We start from the raw sequence: 24,033 nt of genomic DNA, 5'->3' as shown, positions 1-24,033 counted from the left end.
AAGACCATAGCGGTAGTAACATAGAGAAACTGTCTTCCTACAGGCAACCTGTCACTATGATGATTTACATTTTTCCATTGCTAGAACTAGCCTCTAAATATACAGTATGATAGGAATCATGAGTCAGTGTGATTTTATTAAACCTATAGTTGTCCAACCTTCTCACTGGAAGCTTAGGCCTAGATCTATCATAACAAACCCTCTGTAACGGGGTGCCGAAGGCGCACTCGGTCTCCCATCAGCCGCAAACCTGCTGCTTAGCTTAGAGCGAGGATCTGTGTTCGGCCTTGTTCCAAGGGCGGCTTTGCTAGCTGGGAGGCTCCCTGCTCCTAGGTCTGCCTTGAGCGCCGAGCTGATCACTCGGTGCTCGACTTGCCTGTCTGTCAGTCATGTGGCGCTGGCCACGTCACATGACCCTCACTCCCCACTATAAATACAGGCAACCTGCTGGCTACAGGTTGCCTGTGATTTTGGTCCATTAGGCTGTGTATTATTATTGTTATTTAGCTTACCTTTGGATTTGACCCTTGATCTGCTTCCTGACACCTCTTCTGCCTGCTCCCTGAACCTTGACGCTACCTCTCGGATTTTGACCTCGGCTTGCTTTTGGATTTTGTCTTTGCCTCTTCCCTCGTACTGAAGTGACCTCCTGGACTGACCCCGGCTAGCTGACCCACCTCGCCCTTCCGTTTTTGGTGGTACCTTGCTTGTTCCACCTCTCTGTCCGCTCGAGTGCTACCTCTCATTGGCTGTACGCTTCCCTGCTGTCTCTATCTCTCTGCTTGCACTTACTCAGGTCAGGGACTGTCGCATAGTTGTGCCCCATCACCTAGGGTGGGTGGTGCAAGTAGGCAGGGACAGGGGACAAGGTGGCAGCTCAGGGGGTGCACCTCCGCTCTATCTTTATACCCGTGACGCTACCCCGTGACACCCTCATTCTGCTATTAGGCTGTAGTTTTCTATTAGATGCATTTCAGCAACAATGTATGTATATGACGTGCACAGTGTATAATTTTCTCTATTAAAGAATTATATTTACAGAAGTGATTTCTGTGAATATTATTCTTTAGAGCTACACTGAAGGGTCTGGCTCTTCTTTTCATGGAGCTGTAGAGTTGGATATTTCAAATCTTCTATTTTTATTAGCCCAAATAGATCATTCATTTAGTGAGCCTCTGAAAGACTATAGTTCAGGTGGAGACTGAGATAGTTCTAAAGGTAGCACCAACATTTTAATAAAAGCAATCCTGCCAACCAAGAAATCCAGTTCTGACCATCTTAACGAGGACCTGTTCTAGTAAATACTTGTATTCTTCATGAAACACTATTTCTGGATGATCCTTCCTTAGGCTGGTTTCACACGGGTGTTGCGGGAAAAGATGCGGGTGCGTTGCGGGAACATGTGCGATTTTTCACGCGCGTGAGAAAAATCGTCAAGTTCAGAAGTTCGGGTTTGGGTTAGGTGTTGTGTAGATTTTATTTTTTCCCCTTATAACATGGTTATAATGGGAAATAATAGCATTCTTAATACAGAATGCATAGTACAATAGGGCTGGAGGGGTTAAAAAAATAAATAAAAATAATTTAACTCGCCTTAATCCACTTGTTCGCGCAGCCCGGCTTCTCTTCTGCCTTCTTCTTTGAGGAATAGGACCTTTGATGACGTCACTGCGCTCATCACATGGTCCATCACATGATCTTCTTACCATGGTGATGGATCATGTGACTGACCATGTGATGAGCGCAGTGACGTCACCACAGGTCTTTTTCCTGTGCACAGCAAAGATGAAGACAGAAGAGAAGCCGGGCTGCGCGAACAAGTAGATTAAGGTGAGTTAAATTATTTTTTAAAAAATTTAACCCCTTCAGCCCTATTGTACTAAGCATTCTGTATTAAGAATGCAATTATTTTCCCTTATAACCATATTATAAGGGAAAATAATAATGATCGGTCCCCCTCCCGATCGTCTCCTAGCAACCGTGCGTGAAAAATCGCACAGCAACCGCACTTGCTTGCGGATGCTTGCGATTTTCACGCAGCCCCATTCCCTTCTATGGGGCCTGCGTTGCGTGAAAAACGCACAAAATAGAGCATGCTGTGATTTTCACGCAACGCACAAATGATGCGTGAAAATCACCGCTCATGTGCAAAGCCCTATAGAAGTGAATGGGTCCGGATTCAGTGCGGGTGCAATGTGTTCACCTCATGCATTGCACCCCCGCAGAAATCTCGCCCGTGTGAAAGGGGCCTTAGGGTACAAGTAATAATAATAATACAGGTACACACTGAGCTTGCTCTCAAGTATTGCAGTGTAGCAAGGTAGCTATAGAAATGAATGGGGTTGCAATGCAAGTGGGCGTTTACTGCGATCTTAGAATTGCAAAAAATACAACCTTAATGAAATTTTAGCGATTTTGCATTCGCGGCAAAGGTGTGATTCTCGCTGTGAACCCATTCACTTCTATGGCTGCCTTGCTACACTGCAATAGTTTTGCGCGATTCATGTCGAGCGACCAGGATCACGTGTAACTGTACCCTTAGATTTGTCCGCTTTGTTATTCCTTTTATAATTTTATAAACAAATTGACATTTGGGGTGTGTCCCTGTACACTCTGACACTGTCCTACTAGAGATGTCAGTGTCAGACTGTGTGAACTTCTAGGAGGAATCACAGACAAATAGCACAATGCAAAGGTCTAAGATTCTTCAGAATTACTATTTTTGTAGGGGGAATACACTTATACACTTATTTACTAAAACAGACTGGTCATAAGAGCTGACAGGGGTTGTCCAAGTTTTTAAAAAAATGGTTCAAGGCAGGGAAGGTAATAAAATAATAAAAGAAGTTACAACCACTGGTTCAAACCCGCTCTTCTTCAGCACCACCACTGCCCGCTGTGGCAGCTATGATGTTATGTCTTGACTGAAGTGATGACACCCAATGATGTACCACACAAGACTGCTGAAGCCAATCACTGGCCTCGGTAGTATAGAGCATCTGACTGCTGAGCCCAGTGATTGCCTGCAGTAGTCATGTGTGATATAAGGGCACATCACTACTGAAGCCATGTAAACAAAGCCGGGCCAGGAGGATCGGTGTAGCACTGCTGGAGCATAGGGGATTTGAACAGGGGAGTTATGTTAACACCTTTCTTGTCTTTTACAATTATTTAATTTAGACAATGCCTTTAACGATGTTCAGGGTTAAAGGTTTTTTTTAAGATTAGGAAGAAAAGATATGCATATTGTGTGGGACAGCCCATTTATTGTGTATGGGATGTGTCTGGTATTGTCGGACTGAGTTTGTGTGAGATACCTGAACCATACCATGAACAGAACACACACTGTACAAAAAAATCGGCCATGTTTATCTCATAAAATTCCCTAAAACTGATAAGGTTTGGAATAGATTTTGTATGATTGGTAATACTTCAGTGATGCACATAATACTCACTGTTATTCCTGCTGTAGCCACTGCAAGTATTCCCACAATTTGGAAATAATGATGCAACACCTTCTCAATCGCTTGCAGGCAGTCCTGTGAAGGGACAGAAATAGGCATGATAGAAGTCATTTTTCATTACAATACCCAGTGAATAATTAAGACATCTATTCTACTTAGGTTAGGTCTCCATGGGGTCTTCCATGAGTTGCCTTTAAATCGTGGGATACGTGAGACCACGCTTCAACTTCAACTCCTTCTAGTCTACAATATTTAAATCAGTAGTTTGATGGCTGATACAATAGAACAATGTAAATCTCCACACCAGGCTTACACTTTGATGTTGACCTTGCTAATGTGACAAAGTGAAATAATTTTGTTACATTTTTAACTAAAGTTACATACATTTGTTACTAAAATGGCACAAATGGTGCCAAATGTGTCCACGTCCTAAAATTGAATGTGAACACTTTTTCTTATAAAAAGAAAAATCCTAAAATAAAGTAAATAACAAAAATAACTTACCATATTTTTCGCTCCATAAGACGCAAAGTGGGGGAAAAATGTCAGTTCGTCTTATGGGGCGAATACTAATTGGTACTGGAGGACTGGGAAGCGATGAATAAAGTGCTCACCGGGCTCTCTACTCACCGCTTCCTAGTCCTCTGCCGTCGGCAATGCTGTGACGGCGCACTGTGTGAGGATGCTCGGTGACCTCACGCTGTGTGCGTCGGGTCATGGCACAGTGCGCGGCAGGAAGAAGAGAGCTGGATCCTAGGAGCGTCGGCATCTGGAGCAGGAAATGTACGTTGATTTTTTTTATTTTATTTATTCTGCTGCATGGGGGGTCTGATCTGAGGCATAGGGGTCTCATCTGATGTATGGGGATCATTCACATTGGGGTCTGAGCGGAGGTCTGATTGTGGGTCTGAACTGAGGTCTTATTAACATTGGGGATCTGATCTGAGGTCTGATTTAGGGTCTTATTAACATTGGGGGTCTGATTGGGGCTGTGAGATGAGGCCTGATTAACATTGGGGGTCAGATTTTTGGTCTGACCTGAGGTCTAATGAAAAATATTTTTTCTTATTATTCTCCTCTAAAACCTAGGTGCATTTAATAGGGCGAAAAATACAGTAAGCTTCTCTTCAAGTGTAGGCACTGTAAGAAAGTACAAGGAATCATCGTGGATAATAGGTATGTGTCACCGAGGTTCCTGGCCTCCGTGGAGTAAGAGCCAGTTTTCATGTGTCAGCAGCAGTTGCTGTGTGACACCTTGCTATCTAGTATGGCTGTAAATATCTGATTCGGGATGGCTCTTATTGGGAATAGTCAAAGTGCTGGGTGGGTGACTACTCCCCAAGGTCCAGGCCGGGATTTGACAGGCCTATAAAAAAAAAAACAGCCAGCAGTGTCAGGTGGGTGGATTACTCCTCTCTGACACTGGAGCTGTGTGAAACACTGCTGAGATCTGAGGCCTGTGTGTGGACTGAAAGCTGAAGACAGTGTGTCGGGCGAGCAGGCCGCCTAAAGCCTGCAGGTGGACTTTCTGAGCCTGAGCATTCAGCCGGGTGTGGATTAAACACCCAGGATCAAAGGTGAATGTTTTTCTATATGAACTGTTTTGGGTGTGAATTAACACCAATACTGAAAATTAGGGATGTCCCGATACCATTTTTTTAAGACTGAGTACGAGTACCGATACTTTTATTTAAGTACTCACCGATACCAATTACCGATACTAATTTTAACAATAAAATACACACACATGTATTTTCTGACCACTGACCAACCAAAAGGCCCAAAAACAGAACTATAACATTCCAAGGAGACATTATACTGTATGGGGGCAGGCACAAGGAGACGTTATACTGTATGGGGGGCAGCCACAAGGAGACGTTATACTGTATGGGGGCAGCTACAAGGAGACATTACACTGTATGGGGGGCAGCTACAAGGAGACGTTATACTGTATGGGGGCAGCTACAAGGAGACGTTATACTGTATGGGGCAGCTACAAGGAGACATTATACTGTATGGGGGCAGCCACAAGGAGACGTTACACTGTATGGGGCGGCCACAAGGAGACATTATACTGTATGGGGAAGCCACAAGGAGACGTTACACTGTATGGGGCGGCCACAAGGAGATGTTATACTGTATGGGGGCAGCTACAAGGAGACGTTATACTGTATGGGGGCAGCTACAAGGAGACATTATACTGTATGGGGCAGCCACAAGGAGACGTTACACTGTATGGGGCGGCCACAAGGAGACGTTACACTGTATGGGGGCAGCTACAAGGAGACGTTACACTGTATGGGGGCAGCTACAAGGAGACGTTACACTGTATGGGGGCAGCCACAAGGAGACGTTACACTGTATGGGGCGGCCACAAGGAGACGTTACACTGTATGGGGGCAGCCACAAGGAGACGTTACACTGTATGGGGGTGCAGCCTCCAAGGAGACGTTATACTGTATGGGGGCAGCCACAAGGAGACGTTATACTGTATGGGGCCAGCCACAAGGAGACGTTATACTGTATGGGGCCAGCCACAAGGAGAGGTTATACTGTATGGGACGGCCACAAGGAGACGTTACACTGTATGGGGCGGCCACAAGGAGACGTTACACTGTATGGGGGCAGCTACAAGGAGACGTTACACTGTATGGGGGCAGCTACAAGGAGACGTTACACTGTATGGGGGCAGCCACAAGGAGACGTTACACTGTATGGGGCGGCCACAAGGAGACGTTACACTGTATGGGGCGGCCACAAGGAGACGTTACACTGTATGGGGGGCAGCTACAAGGAGACGTTATACTGTATGGGGGCAGCCACAAGGAGACGTTATACTGTATGGGGCCAGCCACAAGGAGACGTTATACTGTATGGGGCCAGCCACAAGGAGAGGTTATACTGTATGGGGCCAGCCACAAGGAGACGTTATACTGTATGGGACGGCCACAAGGAGACGTTACACTGTATGGGACGGCCACAAGGAGACATTATACTGTATGGGGCAGCCACAAGGAGACGTTACACTGTATGGGGCGGCCACAAGGAGACATTATACTGTATGGGGCAGCCACAAGGAGACGTTACACTGTATGGGGGCAGCCACAAGGAGACGTTACACTGTATGGGGCGGCCACAAGGAGACGTTACACTGTATGGGGCGGCCACAAGGAGACGTTACACTGTATGGGGGGCAGCTACAAGGAGACGTTATACTGTATGGGGGCAGCCACAAGGAGACGTTATACTGTATGGGGCCAGCCACAAGGAGACGTTATACTGTATGGGGCCAGCCACAAGGAGAGGTTATACTGTATGGGACGGCCACAAGGAGACGTTACACTGTATGGGACGGCCACAAGGAGACGCTACTGTAAGGAGTCAGGACAACAATTTTTGAAGCCCCCCCTTCTCAGTATAATAGTCTTGTGGCCATCATACAGTAATGTATATTTCTTCTTGACCTAATGCCTGCTTTTAGAGATCAATGTGCAGCTTGCAGGCAGGAAGGGAAGGACCAGGGCCATAGAGGACAGACACTATCACCTTTAGAGGGACTCGCTCCTGGCAAACACAGCTCTGCTGCAGTGAATGCAGTGGAGCAGACTGTGATGTAATTATAGTTATTGCAGGGACTCGGAGAATCGTCTGAGAGTTTATTAGTTAAAACGAATCGAATGAGTCAGAGACTGTCACCCCAGACTTCCTGCTCTGCTACATGCACCCTGTACACACACAGCTCCACTACATGCTATGCTAATAATGCCCCCCCTTCCCCCCGGACGGACTTACAGGGAGCCGCAGAGCAGGAAGCCTGACAGGGACTCGGTGACACAGTCTGTGACTCATTCGATTCTTTTAACTAATAAACTCTCAGACGATTCTCTGAGTCCCTGCACTGTGAGTCAGTGCTGGTTGCCTCTGATTGGTTGGAGGGCGGGGAGGGGCGGGGCGGAGCTAGCTTCCACTCTAGGCTCCAATTACACTGCCTGCTGCTGCCTGTGAAGCTGTTAGCTGTGGGAGATGCAGGGGCCGCGGACGGACACATAGAAGCGGTGCACAGGTATCGGCAGTGGTATCGGGGACATTTGCACGCGTACATGTACTCGTGCAAATGCCCGGTATCGGGACATCCCTACTGAAAATGGACTGTCATGCTGTGAACATGAAACTAGTGTGAATAAACACTGCAGTTTTTGAGTTACAAACGTGTCTTTGTCTCTGCACCCGCTTGTCCTGTCTACCAGAGCGAATCCCCACAGCACTCATTTATCATGCATTCTGGATAAAACCGATGTCCTATCCTATCAGAATGCCACTGTGGTATGCCACCAAGTGCCCACATCATACAGAATGGAGTTGTTCTAGACCTACAAAAAAAATAATCCTTGTCCTTGTTTTATGTACACAGGAGGAGATTTATCAGGACCAGCGCTTCCTGCACCTGTCTTCATATCCCCTAATTTATGACGGTGCACAGGCCTCGTCAAAAGTTAGGCACATCCTCCAGCAGTCCGTGTGCCTAAACAGAAATCTACGGCAGAAAACTGGCATAAATAAAGACAAATTTGTCATGGCAACAAGGGCAACAATTTTTTTAACAAGTCCAAACACACAGTTTGCGATTTTTAATGCCACTTTTCTGGCGCAAACTGACTGATGAATCCCCCCCGCCACCTTTGGTCCTACGACTGCAATAAAAGGCTGGAAAACAGGGCATTACAGACAATCAATCACTATTAGTGATTACGTGTTGTTTCCTGTCAATTGATTTTCAAAATTGCAAAACTGGAATACTCCTTTAATAGAAAGTCTATGAGCCTCTCTCTATAGATGAGAGAGTTCTATGTGAGCGCTTCTTTCTCCTCACTCTGATGAATGGTAGGGTTCTCAGTGCTCAGGCCCCATTGCTCAAATGCTCTGATACGTCACAATGACAGATAAAATGTTTTGCTCCTTGGAGACTAAATGCAGACTCTCACATAACATTGGGGATGTAAGCATGTAACACATGGTGAACATTGGAAGCACATTGATTTTGTCACTGGCTAAAATTGTAGGTGAGATAATAACACTGGACAACATGCATGCGACATACCTTGTGCTCCTTATGTTCCTCTAAGCAAAGGTTTCTTACGTTTTTTGCACTCTCGGGGTCTTCATTACCACAACATTTTGCCTGAAAATATGATCATATTTTCATCATGAATGTTAAATATGCAATAAAAGTGTCCACAAAGATCTGCTGAGGCAAAAATTCACTAGGATACAACATTTCTAGTTGAGCCAATGGGTACACTTACAGACAGGTCCATAAATATTGGGACATCTACACAATTCTAACATTTTTGGCTCTATACACCACCACAATGGATTTGTAATGAAACGAACAAGATGTGCTTTAACTGCAGACTGTCAGGGTATTTACATCCAAATCAGATAAACGGTGTAGGAAATAAACAGTTTGCATATGTGCCTCCCACTTGTTAAGGGACCAAAAGTAATGGGACAATTGGCTTCTCAGCTGTTCCATGGCCAGGTGTGTTTTATTCCCTCATTATCCCAATTACAATGAGCAGGTAAAAGGTCCAGAGTTAATTTCAAGTGTGCTATTTGCATTTGGAATCTGTTTCTGTCAGCTCTCAAGATGAGATCCAAAGGGCTGTCACTATCAGTGAAGCAAGCCATCATTAGGCTGAAAAAACAAAACACACCCATCAGAGAGATAGCAAAAACATTAGGCGTGGCCAAAACATTCTTAAAAAGAAGGAACGCATCGGTGAGCTCAGCAACACCAAAAGACCCGGAAGACCACGGAAAACAACTGTGGTGGTTGACCGCAGAATTCTTCCCCTGGTGAAGAAAACACCCTTTACAACAGTTGGCCAGATCAAGAACACTCTCCAGGAGGTAGGTATATGGGTGTCAAAGTCAACGAACAAGAGAAGACTTCACCAAAGTGAATACAGAGGGTTCACCACAAGATGTAAACCATTGGTGAGCCTCAAAAACAGGAAGGCCAGATTAGGCTAAACGACATCTAAAAAAGCCTTCACAGTTCTGGAACAACATCCTATGGACAGATGAGACCAAGATCAACTTGTACCAGAGTGATGGGAAGAGAAGAGTATAGAGAAGGAAAGGAACTGCTCATGATCCTAAGCATACCACCTCATCAGTGAAGCATGGTGGTGGTAGTGTCATGGCATGGGCATGTATGGCTGCCAATGGAACTGGTTCTCTTGTATTTATTGATGATGTGACTGCTGACAAAAGCAGCAGGATGAATTCCGAAGTGTTTCGGGCAATATTATCTGCTCATATTCAGCCAAATGCTTCAGAACTCATTGGACGGTGCTTCACAGTGCAGATGGACAATGACCCAAAGCATACTGCGAGAGCAACCAAAGAGTTTTTTAAGGGAAAGAAGTGGAATGTTATGCAATGGCCAAGTCAATCACCTGACCTGAATCCGATTGAGCATGCATTTCACTTGCTGAAGACTAAACTGAAGGGAAAATGCCCCAAGAACAAGCAGGAACTGAAGACAGTTGCAGTAGAGGCCTGGCAGAGCATCACCAGGGATGAAACCCAGCATCTGGTGATGTCTATGTGTTCCAGACTTCGGGCTGTAATTGACTGCAAAGGATTTGCAACAAAGTAATCACTGAAGGTATATTGGCAAAGGATCCTTGCTAATGTATATAATGTATCACTGAGGGCAAGGACCTAAAACTTAACTTATTTATAATCACAATAAAATAAAATTACAACTTGGATAAAGCATCCTAATTGGTGCGTAGAAATCTATCAACGGTAAACAAAGGGCGGTAAAAGGCTGAGAAACTGGGATACAGGGAATAACTATCCCTAAACTTTCCCTCCACAGCTGCTCAGCCCAGAGATACACCTTAATGGTAGGTGTACTCTGCCCACGTACCTAGGACTGAACTGTCCTTGAAAAGACCCTATTACAAGATGTATCCCAATTTCACAGGTCCCAACGCGTTTCCCCCTCTTAATGCAACAGAGGGTTCATCAGGGGACAATACCTAAATGGGTGAATACAGAAAAAGTGTGCGGCCTCTTAATGGACTAACAGCGCATTGATATAGGGGCAAAAATGGAACCAGTGGTACACACATGTACTCCTACGATACAGAGTTTATGGCAAAACAATTCGGCAGAGTTGTAACCAACAGATAGAAACAACATAAGTCACAGTCCCTTAGCATTCATACTATGCAACAGTGCAAGGACTAATATTATATGCACCATATATTCATGATATGCTGAGTTTGAAACAGAGGGGTTATAAACAAACCAATCAATGAGACCATAATCACAATTGCTTGACAGTCATACTGTGACACAATGCATGAGCTGATATTACCTGCATCACTGCGTCCTGTGTTGTTTCCATTAGATACTAAGTGGGATCATACATACCAAGCAGCTTGAGGTGCAAGTAGAATTAATACAAACTCTCAATCTGCCAACTGTGTGACCAGAGATGTGTTCCTGGGGCCAGATGATAGCTCCATTATACCTGGGAAGTGTCTGATTTAAAAAAAGGGGGGCAAGGAGGGTGTGGGCTTCACATGCAATCTCCTGATTTGCTGGCTAGCTGATCACTCAGGCCATCTGCTACAAGATAGGCAGGGTGAGTAATGAGAAACACACCCACAGTCTCCAACATGGCAACTTCTCATGTGGCGAGAAAAAAAAATGGGGGAATTGGGAAAAATCTGCAATCTAGTGCAGTTATATAGTTATTACCCCCCCCCCTACCCGTGTTACACACGAGAGAACCGCAACACCACGTTCATATTGATATTAGCCTAAAGTACACGTCCCAGGAAAATAACACCAAAGTATATTCCAGATTTATAATTAATGGATATCAGAGGTGGTCAAAATAAAGAGCTGCCATAGCAATAAAAACTATTAACGCTTCCCGCGTAGATACATGGATTCCTATACTATTGGAGGTGAGGTTACTTATATATAAGGGACAAGGAAAACTGGGTTAAATGAAGCATGAGAATGTCAACCTCTCATTAAGTCCTCCGGGTGACTGGGACCGAAGCCTATAGATCCACTCGGTTTCTTTCTGAAGGATCCTTCGGTCCCAGTCACCCCTTCTAGGAGAGGGTATCACCAATTCCAGTGCCGAAAATGATACGGCCTTGGGATCGCCATTATGGTGCTCCCAAACATAGTCGGCCGCCGGAGTATTATTCTTTTTTTTATGTCATTAACATGGATTTGCAACCAAGTATTAAAAAGTTAAAGTTTGATTTATGATTATTATTGTCCCATTACTTTTGGTTCCTTAACAAGTGGGAGGCACATATGCAAACTGTTGTAATTCCCACACCGTTCACCTGATTTGGATTTAAATACCTTCAAATTAAAGCTGACAGTCTGCAGTTAAAGCACATCTTGTTCGTTTCATTTCAAATCCATTGTGGTGATGTATAGAGCCAAAAATCTTAGAATTGTGTGGATGTCCCAATATTTATGGACCTGACTGTATGTACTATACAGATTATGCCATCACATGACCATGACAGATATTTATCTCCTGTAAGTAAAAAATGAGTACAGCCACATGGTATGGCCACGCTGCAGTTGGGACTATTATTCTGTGTTAACGGCCGTGCAGCAACCTGCAAAATCATGTGGCCATTAACAATTAATACTAAATAAACAATTTGGTTCTATTTAGTTAATCTGACCCCGCTGAGGTTTGAATGGCCACATGGCTGCGCTGTGTGATGGTGCCAAAACATTTCCCATAACAGCAAGCAAAGATCTTGGAAACCATAAGCAATTTCTACAGAAAGAATATTAGAATATTGTTTAACTTTTTATAAAAGTCTCAATTCAAAAGCTTCTGAAACCGTTTGATTGACCTTCTGCAAAATTCTGATCTGAAGTGCAGCAGAAATGATATTCAAAACGCTTTCCACTTCCTACATTTTTGTTGGGTAATTATAGAGGAGTAAAGAGGAAAACTGCTCCGAAGTTAAGAAACTGCAGCAATGGGTTGCAGCCACTCTGCATGATCCTATTTTTAAGCTGTGAGCTTAAAGGGAACAGTTTAGAGAGGGCCTACAGACACTGGCCTAGCTATAGGGGTCGCAGCGGTCGCAATTGCGACCGGGGAGTCATGGGGGCTGCAGCTTTACCCCCCTCCTCATTGGTGGCAGCGGCAGTTCCGATCGGAGTCCCAGCAGTGTAAGCCGGGGGGTCCGATCAGTTACCATGGCAGCCAGGACGCTACTGAAGTCATGTCTGCCATGGCCAGTTACTGACCGCAGCATACTTACATGCGCTGTGGCCGCCGGGCACTCCTCCTTCTTGTAACTCGTCACAGGTCTGTGCGGCGCATTGCTATAAGTATAAGCAATGCGAAGCATAGTCCTGTGACGAGTTACAAGAAGAAGAAGCGCCAGGCGGCCACAGCGCATGTAAGTATGCTGCAGAGTAACTGGCTATGGCAGACATGACTTCAGTAGCGTCCTGGCTGCCATGGTAACCGATCAGAGAATTACACTGCTGGGACTCCGATCGGAACTGCCGCTGCCACCAATGATGGGGGGGGCTACCAATGATTTTAATACAGGGGAGGGGGGGGTCCGCACTGCCCACCAATGATTTTAATACAGGGGAGGGGGGGAATAGCACACTGCCCACCAATGATTTTAATACTGGGGGAGGGCACACTGCCCACCAATGATTTTAATACTGGGGGAGGGCACACTTCCAACCAATGATTGTAATACCGAGGGGGGGGGGGTGCACTGCCCACCAATGATTTTAATACGGGGAAGGAGGGTGCACTGCCCACCAATGATTTTAATACTGAGGGGGGGGAGGGTGCACTGCCCACCAATGATTTTAATACTGAGGGGAGGGAGGGTGCACTGCCCACCAATGATTTTAATACCGGGGAGGGCGCACTGGGGGCTGATGGAGATGGTACTGGGGGCTGGTGAGAGGCACTGGGGGCTGATGGAGAGGGTACTGGGGGCTGATTGAGAGGCACTGGGGGCTGATTGAGAGGCACTGGGGGCTGATTGAGAGGCACTGGGGGCTGATTGAGAGGCACTGGGGGCTGGCGAGAGGCACTGGGGCTGATGGAGAGGCACTAGGGGGTGACGGAGAGGCACTGGGGGCTGCTATAAGGCTACTGGGGGCTGCTATGAGGCTACTGAGGGCTGCTATGAGGCATGGGGCTCTTATCTGAGGTCTGATTGGGGGTCATTCATATTGGGCTCTGACCGAGGTGTGATCTGAGGTCCTATTGGGGTCTTATTAACATTGGGGATCTTATTGGGGCTGTCAGCTGAGGTCTGATTAACATTGGGGGTCTGATTGGTGGTCTGACCTGAGGTGTAATGAAATTATTTTTTTTCCCAGAGCAGCTTGGAGAAAAAAGGCCTCGCAGTCTCCCACACTCCTTCTGCCCGGCCAAGCCTGTCAGCACCCCTTAGGCCAAGCCAGCCAGCACCCCTGAGGCCAAGCCAGCCAGCACCCCTGAGGCCAAGCAAGCCAGCACCCCTGAGGCCAAGCCAGCCAGCACCCCTGAGGCCAAGCCAGCCAGCACCCCTGAGGCCAAGCCAGCCAGCACCCCTGAGGCCAAGCCAGCCAGCACCCCTGAGGCCAAGCCAGCCAGCACCCCTGAGGCAAAGCCTGTCAGCACCCCGAGTCTTCAGAACTGTAAGTAAATTATATATAAGGGGCGCTTATAATATGAAAGAGACGAATTATGTCAGAACGGGTCTTCACCTACACGTGTATCAGCACTAGATATATACCCCTTACTCTCCCTAATACCCAAACTACACAAGATACATATCCCTACCTTCTGTCTAATACACATAAACACCCCACGATATGTACTTTCACCTTCTTGTGTTACAGACCCCTGTACAATTTAACAATCTTCTTTAATACACAGACATTTAGATTCATACATTTCCTACACTGGCACAAATGCGTTGCCAGGGACCAACTGTCTGTGCTCAGTCCTACGCGTAACTGTCGCAAGTGCATGAGGAGCTGAGGATGTGGCGGCGAGGTCTGAGAGGGGTGGGAGATCCGGGGGGGGGGGGGGCATAATTTTTTTTGCTATGGGGCCCAGTCATTTCTAGCTACGCCCCTGCCTACAGATGTCCTAGACTCCACTGCACGGTCACAGCTGGTGCTGCTACAACCCCTACAGCTGCTCCACTGAAGCCTACTGAGATATTCTACTGACGACTTTTCCTGTTCTTACTTGCGTTACGTGCTGTGTTGTCATGGAGACATTTCTGTAGCTCCAAGTCACCAAACATGCCAATATACCCACATGATTGCCAATATTTAAATAGGGAAGGACATATATATTGCAGTACTTACTAATGTGTGAAAATCCAGTAAAGTTGTGTTTTCTTCTTTATGCTGTATATAGTTGTTGTAAGCATCCCTGTAGATCTTTTTTGCCTCTTTAACAGCCTGAGAAAAGAACATGATCCATAAAATAATAGGCCATACAATTATTTATCACATTCTGTGGTTAGAAAGCCTACAAAAACTTCTCTGTTTTAAAGGGAAGGGAATCTCATCAGACTCTTTGCTGCAGCAGACTCTTATTTCTAAGTACCGCAACAATTTAATATAACTTGAACTTTGTTACAGAAACACTTAGGGTGGAATTCATCACAGAGCGGCGTACACTGATCTATGATATCCCTGTGCTGTCAGAAGATGCGCCTAATTTACAGCTCGTCATAGATTAGATGCATACCCCGGCATCCTGTGCATTTGAATAGAAATCTACGCCAGCCCCTAGCTTGCATAGATTTCAGTCTTCTTTTTACTCTAGAAAACTGGCGTAAAGGAAGATAAATGTGCGGGGCCCACTGGCTCCACTGCTTCCCCATTTTGTGGCGAGGGTGGGGGAGAAACGCCACACAGTGTTTGTGACTTTTTTATGCCAGAAAGCATGGGGGAAATGATAAATTACCCTAATAGTGGCTCAAATGGCTAGACAAGCAAGAAACCTGTCGTCATGTCAGGATTCAAATGCTGCCAAGTGACATAATCGGTAGAGACAATGTGGATGCCACCATTTTTATTCATATGTTCATGTTATAGGATTATACTCATCACAGTCTTATGATTTGCTGAAATCCTGATAACTGTTCCATTTTTCCATCTTGCAGAATGGTGCAGATTAACTGTCTATGACGGACTGAGACTGCAAACAACAAAATGACCACCTCTAGGACAGAGGAGGAGAAAGTCTAAAAGATGGTCAACCAGTATGTGGCAGACCACCCAGTATATCGTATACCACCATGCAGCGGGAAATTGGTGCTCGATCTAGACACCAACTCATGGCACCCGCTTGTATTGGTAGTTACATGGGGATCACTTGAATGAAAATATACCGTAGATCAAAGAAAGCTTTAGTATTTTACCGAAACAGTAATTAGCACATTACTTTACACCCTGCATTGAACATTTTCTGGTCACTCTTAGAAACAGACAACAAGTGTGTCAACAGACGCATGGGTAACATTTAGCTTTGCTTTGATCATCTGTACATTGGCTAGCATAAAGAATACACTTCCTATAATACAAATGACCGGATTAAGCCATTAAAGAAGGCTGGGATATCGCAGCTCTGAAGCCTGAAGATTTGTGAATGCAGCTCTGCTTAATATTAGAGCTGTAACTTTGGATCAGTGTAAGATTAGTCCTACGATGGACTTTTAACTTTTCCTGTGTGTATGATCATGTAAACTATAAGTAATGTTCATATGCTGTACATTATTAACGCTGAAACTTCTGCTTTAACCATGTTGATCTTCAGTTCAGAACGTAATACAAACAGTGCAGCGCTGTGGTCCTACGCTTGTATAGTTTGCCCACAAATAAAAATCATATTGTATTTGTGAGAAACAGTAAAATGAGATTGTTAGCCTCACCCTGGCAACTGATGTGAGCGATTATTGGTACATACACACTGTGAAATAAGTTTATCCAGTATAAAAGTATATAAATCAAATGTGGAAGCTGCTAACAAGATAAGAGGACTGAATAGTGTTTTTTTCCAGAGAAGATTTGTGGTTGCTGGAGGTTCACCAGTCATAACTTATAATCATTTGCCCTCTTCTGTGCCTGTAGATTAATAATTCTTTTTAAAAAATGTATATTTTACCTCTTGTTTCCCCAAAAACGCAATGACTCCAGCGGTAACTTCTGCAGCAAAAATTACCAGTAAACAGACAAAGAACTAAAAGGGAGAGAGCAATAAACATTACCAACTATGCATATACACAGGTTACCTATAGATGAAAAGCCTTTTCATTTGTTTTAACTACAAAAATATTAAAGAAATGTTTCTCAAGGGCCCTTTACATGGGCCGACAATTGAACAGATCATCGCTAACCAGCGTTACTCGTAACATTTGTTAGCGATAATCTGGTGGTGTAAATGCACTGCCAATTACCCGATGAACGAGAAGAATGCTAGTTCGTCGGGTAATTGAATCGTTAGTGCAACATAAAAATCCTTGTTTCTCAGTGGCAGATCGTGTTTATACTGCCGGGAGATTAGTCTGTGTGGGGGAAGAGCAATTAATGATCGCTCCTCCCCATACTCTGGAGGAGATCGGTGCATGTAAATAGCGACAATCTGTTAGATTCCGTGTAAGGGGACCATCAGTGTCTCCTAAGTATCATGGCCAGATGGAGAAGACATTATGTATAATACCTTTCACCACTTGGTATAGCAATGGTAAACCTACACTTGGTTACTAGGAAACGTTATATACATAGCAATTCCATTCTGTTCTCTGAATCACATCCTTTATGAATGATCTGAAAAGAAAGCAGGGCAGTGCAGAGTGGTGGATAATGCCTTGCAGCAGACTACTGTATATGGTAGCTGTAGTATAAGAGATGGAGAATTTACACTCAATGCAGTTTCCTTGAACAAAACAACTACATTGAAGGGGTATTCCAGTAGGTAAATGTTATCCCCTATCCCCCTATCAACTATTAGATTGGTGGGGGTCCTACTGCTGGGACCCCCACTGATAAAAATAACCCTGTACCCCCTACAGGCCCCTTGCTGCACCCCTGAAATTACCAGAGTGGCTGGTCGCATATGTGTGCGGTTGCTCCATTCATTTCTATGGGATTTCCATTTCACGGGAGCAGCACAGGGCCTGCAGGGGTACGGGGCCCCGTTCTTGTGATCATGAGGGCCCAGCGGTAGGACCCCCACCAATCTGATAATTATTCCATATCCTACTGGAATACCACTTTAATAGTATCATGACTGGGGTTTAGTTGTAGTATCAGGTACAACCACATTTAGGGCTTTGCCCATGTACCTAAAGCAACAGTACTGATCTCCTGACTCTGGGAACTACTGTCAATACCACTTTGATGGCCTATCCTAAAGTTAGGCCATCAATGGAGAATTAATTGGTGAAGAGTGAGCATACTCTTTAATGATTAAGCTATAGGTTCAAGTCCTGTAAGCTGTGATGTGGGGCCTTCACGGATCATACTTGTTTTTCTATCATACAATGCCTTGCAAAAGTAGTCACCCCCCCCCCCTCACCCTCGTTGTTGTGTTGTATTACATCCTAGAATTAAAACGGATCTCTGAGGGCTTTGTACCATTTGATTTATACAACATTCATACCAATTTGAAGGTGCAAAATATTTTACTGTGACACAAAAATAATAAGGACAAAAATAGAGAAATGTGCATAAGTTAATAATTTGTGAAGCCGCCATTTGCTGCAATTACAGGTGTAAGTCTCTTAGGGTATGCCTCTATTAGCTTGGCACAACTAGACACTAGGATTTTTGCTCATTTTAACAAGCAAAGCTGCTTCAATTCCTTTAAGTTAGATGGGTTGCGTTGATGTACGGCACTCCAAGTCATCCCACAGATTCTCAATTAGACTAAGGTCTGGGTTTTGACTAAGCCATTCCAAGACATTTAAATGTTTTCACTTGAACCATTACAGTGTAGCTTAAGCTGTCCCGCTGCAAGATGAACCTCCCAGTCTCAAATCTCTGGCAGACTGAAAGAGGTTTCCGCAAGAATTGTCCTGTATTTCCATCTTTCCTTCAATCTTGAACAATTTTCCAGACCCTGCCACCACCATGATTTCTTGTGGGAATGGTGTTCTTCAGTTAACGGGAAGTCTTGGGTTTGCGCCACACCTACTGTTTCCCATTACGATCAAAATGTTCAGTCTTAGGGTCCATTCACACGTCCGTATGTGTTTTGCGGACCGCACCTCGCCGGCACTCTCATAGAAAATGCCTTTCCTTGTCCGCAATTTCAGACAAGAATAGGACATGTTCTATTTTTTTGCGGAACGGAAGTGCAGATCCGCAAATGCGGACAGCACATTCCGGCCCCATTGAAAATGAATGGGTCCGCACCTGTTCCGCAAAATTGCGGAACGGATGCGGACCCATTTTGCGGACGTGTGAATGGACCCTTGGACTCACCTGACCAGAGAACCTTCTTCCATGTATGTGTGGGGTGTAGGGCTTATAGAGGTCCTAAGGAAAGATACCTTCATCTCCACTATGAATCTTTGGGGCTGCTTCAGTGTTTTTATTGGTGTCTTTTTTAAATTTTTGATTAATGCCCTCCTTGCCCAGTCTATGAGTTTTGGTGGATGGCCTTGCTTGTAGATGTGCAAAATTCTTGCCATTTTCTTGATCTGATTTAATTGTACTTTGCGAAATGTTCAAAGTTTGGGATATTTTTTATAACCCAGAACTTTGTCTCCGCCCTGTCTGGAGAGCTCCTTGGTCTTCATGTTGCTTGCTCAGTAGTCTTACAGACTCAGGGGTCTTTCACAGCAGATGTATTTATACTCACATCATGTGATAGGTCATGAGACACTTTGATTGGACATCTGGGAAACTTAGTCAACTAATTATGTGACTTCTGAAGTTAATTTGTTCGACCAAACCTTATTTAGAAGTTTCATAGCACAGGGGTTGAATGCACTCACCGCTTTTCAGCTTTTATTTATTTAAAAGGGATCTTTTTTCATTCTACTGCCACAATTTGATCATTTTGTCAGGTTCATTACATAAAATCCATTTTAATTTCAGGTTGTAATGCAAGAAAACAGGAAAAAAACACCAAGGCACTGTATCCCACAGATATTCAACTGGGTTAAGGTCTGGTGAATTTGGAGGCAAAGTCAACACCTTGAACTCTTTTTCATGTTCCACAAACTATTCTTGAACATTTGCAGGGTGGCAGGTGGCATTATCCTGCTGGAAGGGGCCACTGTAGGGAACACTGCTGCTATTATGGGATGTACAGTACTTAGTCGGCAACAATGATAAGGTAGGTGGTGGTGTCAAAAAAATATCCAGGTGAATTCCAGGACCCAAGATATCTCAGCAGAAGAATGCCCAGAGAATTGTATACTGCCTCTGCCGGTTTGGCTTTTACCAATAGTGGGCAGCATGGTGGCTTGCAGCGCTGGGGTCCTAGGTTTGAATCCGACCAAGGAAAACATCTGCATGGAGTTTGTATGTTCTCTCCGTGTTTGAGTGGGTTTCCTCCGGGTGCTCCGGTTTTCTCCCACACTCCAAAGACATACTAATAGGGACCTTAGATCGTGAGCCCCATTGGGGACAGTTGGATGCTAATGTCTGTAAAGCGCTGCGGAATATAGTAGCGCTATATAAGTGCATAAAATAAAATAATAGTGCATCTGGTTGTCATGTCATCACTTCCCCAAGTAAGCAACACACACCCGACCCACTGTATGATACCATAACAAGCAATATTCATTGCTCCACAGTCCTGTTCTCATGCTTTTTTATTTTATTTTTTGCACCTACTAACTACTACATAATATATGGAAGATGCAACAAAACTGCCGTTTTGGAGATGCTCTTACGCAGTATTTTAGCCATCACAATTTGGCCCTTGGCAAAGTTGCTAATATCATTTCACCTTCCCATTCAAGATAATTAACGTTATTAACTTCAGTGTGATATGGCTGATCACTTCATAGCCTCACTAGCATTAAAACGTGTACTTTTAGTTACTGAAGGACAAAAGGCTGAGGCTTAGTTTTCATCTCATAATTGCTCAGTCAAATGTTGATTCCTTATATCTAAGATCTATGTGGACTTTGGAAGAACAATGAGTGTCCCAAGAAAAGGGTCCTCATATCAATCTTCACTGGTTTGTGTCCATGGCCTGATAAGCCTATGTAACATTTTCATAAACATGAACCTACTGGCCTTTGCACTTCTTTGCAACCTGTCTGTCTTGTATTGAATTAGTATGTGTGGCAACATGACACCACTGTCTGGCAGGTTTAATACATGGAATGATACATGGGTGCAAACATGACATTGTTGACTTATCACACTTGTTCTCTTACCGCTCCAAGCAAGCACTGAGATTCACGAGCCGCTCCGCAGCAACCAAAGAAGCCAATAAGCATCATCAGAGCTCCAGCTCCTATCAGCACATAAAGACCTAAAGATGAGATAAAAAAACATTTTAAGAATAGCCTAAAATAGTAGAATATCTAAGCAAAGTAAAAAGGGTTAACACTCTGCAGTCAAAATCTGAACGGCACAGCGCAGGTGCGAGATTTAACATGTGCTCAGGGCTGGCAGGAGGATGCGAACACTGCCTGGCCCTGTCAATCAAGACTTGCAGGGAGGTGACAGAGGTGGGAGAACGGAGCCTCTAGGAGCAGGAACTATGCCCCCCCCCCCCCCCCCTGCACCTAGACGCTTATTTGCATATTCTGAAAGTTACATTTATGGAGTAACGGGGGCATGGATAAAACTAGGAATAGGCTAGTTAGGTTCAGCTGACATTAGCACATAGCTACTAATGTCAGCCAGTTTAATTTAGGTATTTCTGGTGACAGAAACCCTTAAATAACTTTAATAATATACAACAGATGAAAAGGAACATCTTTCTTTGCTCAAATTTGGATCTCTGGAAGAAGGTGAATTTATGTGCCATCTTTGTGGTGTGTGTGGATTGTAAAGAATCAAATCGAAGCATTACATTATAAAACCCCCAATTAACACCCTAAGAGTAATAATAAAGTATTAACATTGTAAAAACATAAGACTGCGTATATTTTTCCTTTAAAACATGCTCATTTTAAGTTTATTTTTATTTTTTTCCTTTAAACTTTCCCACCTAGTTACTTTACACCTTCTGTTTTTTTTTTAAAGCATGTTGTACTCACCTTCCTAAACCCTGCTGCTCCTGTTTAGATGCCTCCAGGGTTCCCTGTTGGTTTCTCCTTCCTGTAGCCACTCAACATGGAAATGTGCTGGGCTGACCAGTGGTTGACTGATAGGTCACAGTTCCTATGTTTAGAGGAACCACAAAGTAGAGTCCAGGAGGGGACCTGGGAAGTGTCAATACACGAGCAGTGCGGGATTGGTGAGGTGGGTATGACTTCCAGATAGATAGTACAGTACTCACAAGGGAAGTAAATCTTTGTTGCTTATTTAACAAAAATATTAATAAAAACAGCAGATACAGACAGTGGCATAATACAGGCAACAACAGTTTCAATGCTTCAAAGCCTTCATTAGTATGTTCTTTTAACTTTTTAAGCCATTCTGACACCAATTTTTTTTTTTTTACCAGTCCCTTTAAAGCAGGGATGCTAACCTGCAGTCCTCCAGCTGTTGCAAAACTACAATTCCCATCATGCCCTGCTGATAGCTGTAGGCTATCTGGACATCCTAGGAGTTGTAGTTTTTCAACAGCTGGAGGGCCACAGGTTGGGCATCCCTGCTTTAAAGGGACGCTTGTATCAGAAAGAGTAATTTTTTAACTCAATCATAGAATATTATTTTTTTTAATTTTGAAAATGCAATACAAATTTTTGTCCTTCTGTAGCAGCTACTAAAGAGCTAAATCTCCTGTATAGATCTATTGTCAGTTTACTGCTGCTGTGAGGGGAATATGTAAAGGGTGACTTAATAATAGTATTTGTAGAAGTGGGATAAGAGTATGACAAAAGAGGAAGTTAAAGAATCAGGAAAGGAAGCAGAATACGTAAAACAGAAAACTGGCGTAAAAGAAGATAAAGGTACCAGACTCAGTGGTCCCGTCCCCTCCCTCGCCTCCTTCTCAGGAAAGTGGCGAGGGTAGTGTAGAAACACCACTTGCGTCTAAAAACGTAGAGGCTGTTAATATATGATAAAATCTATTTTGAAGGAAGTGTCCCTTTAATCTGTTAGTGGAGGGATTTTTTTTATCCCATACAGCACAGCACAAGGTAAAAATATCACAAGTTCACAAAATACCATTCCATACCCAGTATACAAAGTAAAACAACACATGTGTGTTCACGGATGTGGAATCCACCCCTTAAAAGTGATTTCTTCAATATAATCTGTAGGCCCTGTTATTTACATGGAGACTCATAGCAGTAATGATATTGAATGTAAACCACATATAGAATTTTATATTATTTTAATCAACGAAAGGTGCTGTGCCAAACGATAGGTCAGGGTTGGGAGGTATCTTGAAATCTGTACTTAATCCAAAACTATACAGTGCCAGTTAAGCCATGACATTTATAGGAAGGACAGCTGTATGTGAAGTGTTTCTGTAGACCCGCTTAGAAGGGTAATATTTCTCAGGGGATGTCCCAGGGCTCTCTGCGGTCATCACACCCACTATCTGCCAGTTACTTTCTGTCTGAAGTAGATGCTATTTTAGCCATGGAAGGCTCATATATTTAGTCTCAGCTGCAGTCTGGCAATATCAACTGCCAGACATGTGAGATCTCCTTTCACCCAATAAAATAGAGTTTGGTTAGGGGCCCATCATGCACACGACCATTTTTTGTGGATCGGATGTGGAGCCATTAATTTCAATAATTTTACATTGTTGACTAGAGGTCATTGTAAATCTCCCCTTAACGTGGAGCTGGTGGTGTACTGTCCAAAATCAAGTGACAGTTTCCGTTTAAATATAAAATTCTTTAGTTACTAATCGTTAGCACCTTTTCAATTCCACCAGTAGGGGGTGATATTATATAGAGAATCTGAGCCACTCCTAAACCACTCCTTTTAATTACGTATACAGATCAATAAATAAACTAGCAATGGAAGGAGCAATGAAGGCCTGCGTTTTGGGCAGTGGAAGAGTTAATGTACTGATAGGTGGCACCATTTCTTTGGGCTGTAAAATCCAGACGACACTTCATCTAGCACCACTTATATGACCCATTATTCCACTATACAGCTTCATGCTAACTATTCTGAGTTGTTCCAAAACATTTAGAATCTGGAATGTGAAGTGTTTTTCCACTGCTTGAAGGGTTTCCTAAACTAAGATGCTCATTAATCTTGTACGGCTCAAGGCAAAACACAGGCTATCAGCAGACTTATATAATTGTTTTATTGAATGCTACCCCATAGTTCTAGTACTACACTACACGCTTTATTTAGGTGTTGGAATCATTTACATATAAGTTGTGATTACTACATGAAGGTGTAAAAATCTTGGCCA

General features: G+C 44.0%; 1 protein-coding gene across 1 annotated transcript in view; it reads right to left on the bottom strand.

Moving 5' to 3' along the window:
* TSPAN2 (tetraspanin 2) overlaps positions 1-24,033 on the bottom strand; it is a 172,330-nt gene that overhangs the window by 7,735 nt on the left and 140,562 nt on the right. The window contains exons 3-7 of the mRNA XM_040423829.1: positions 20,915-21,012; positions 16,681-16,755; positions 14,874-14,969; positions 8,563-8,643; positions 3,456-3,539 (exon numbers count right to left, since the gene is read on the bottom strand). Of these exons, the coding sequence (XP_040279763.1) occupies positions 3,456-3,539; positions 8,563-8,643; positions 14,874-14,969; positions 16,681-16,755; positions 20,915-21,012 (434 nt within the window). The remainder of the gene's footprint in view (positions 1-3,455; positions 3,540-8,562; positions 8,644-14,873; positions 14,970-16,680; positions 16,756-20,914; positions 21,013-24,033) is intronic.

This window comes from Bufo bufo, chromosome 3 (genome assembly GCF_905171765.1).
Source record: "Bufo bufo chromosome 3, aBufBuf1.1, whole genome shotgun sequence".
In the NCBI taxonomy this organism is placed as follows: Eukaryota; Metazoa; Chordata; class Amphibia; order Anura; family Bufonidae; genus Bufo; species Bufo bufo.
This window is presented reverse-complemented; position numbering and strand designations above follow the sequence as displayed.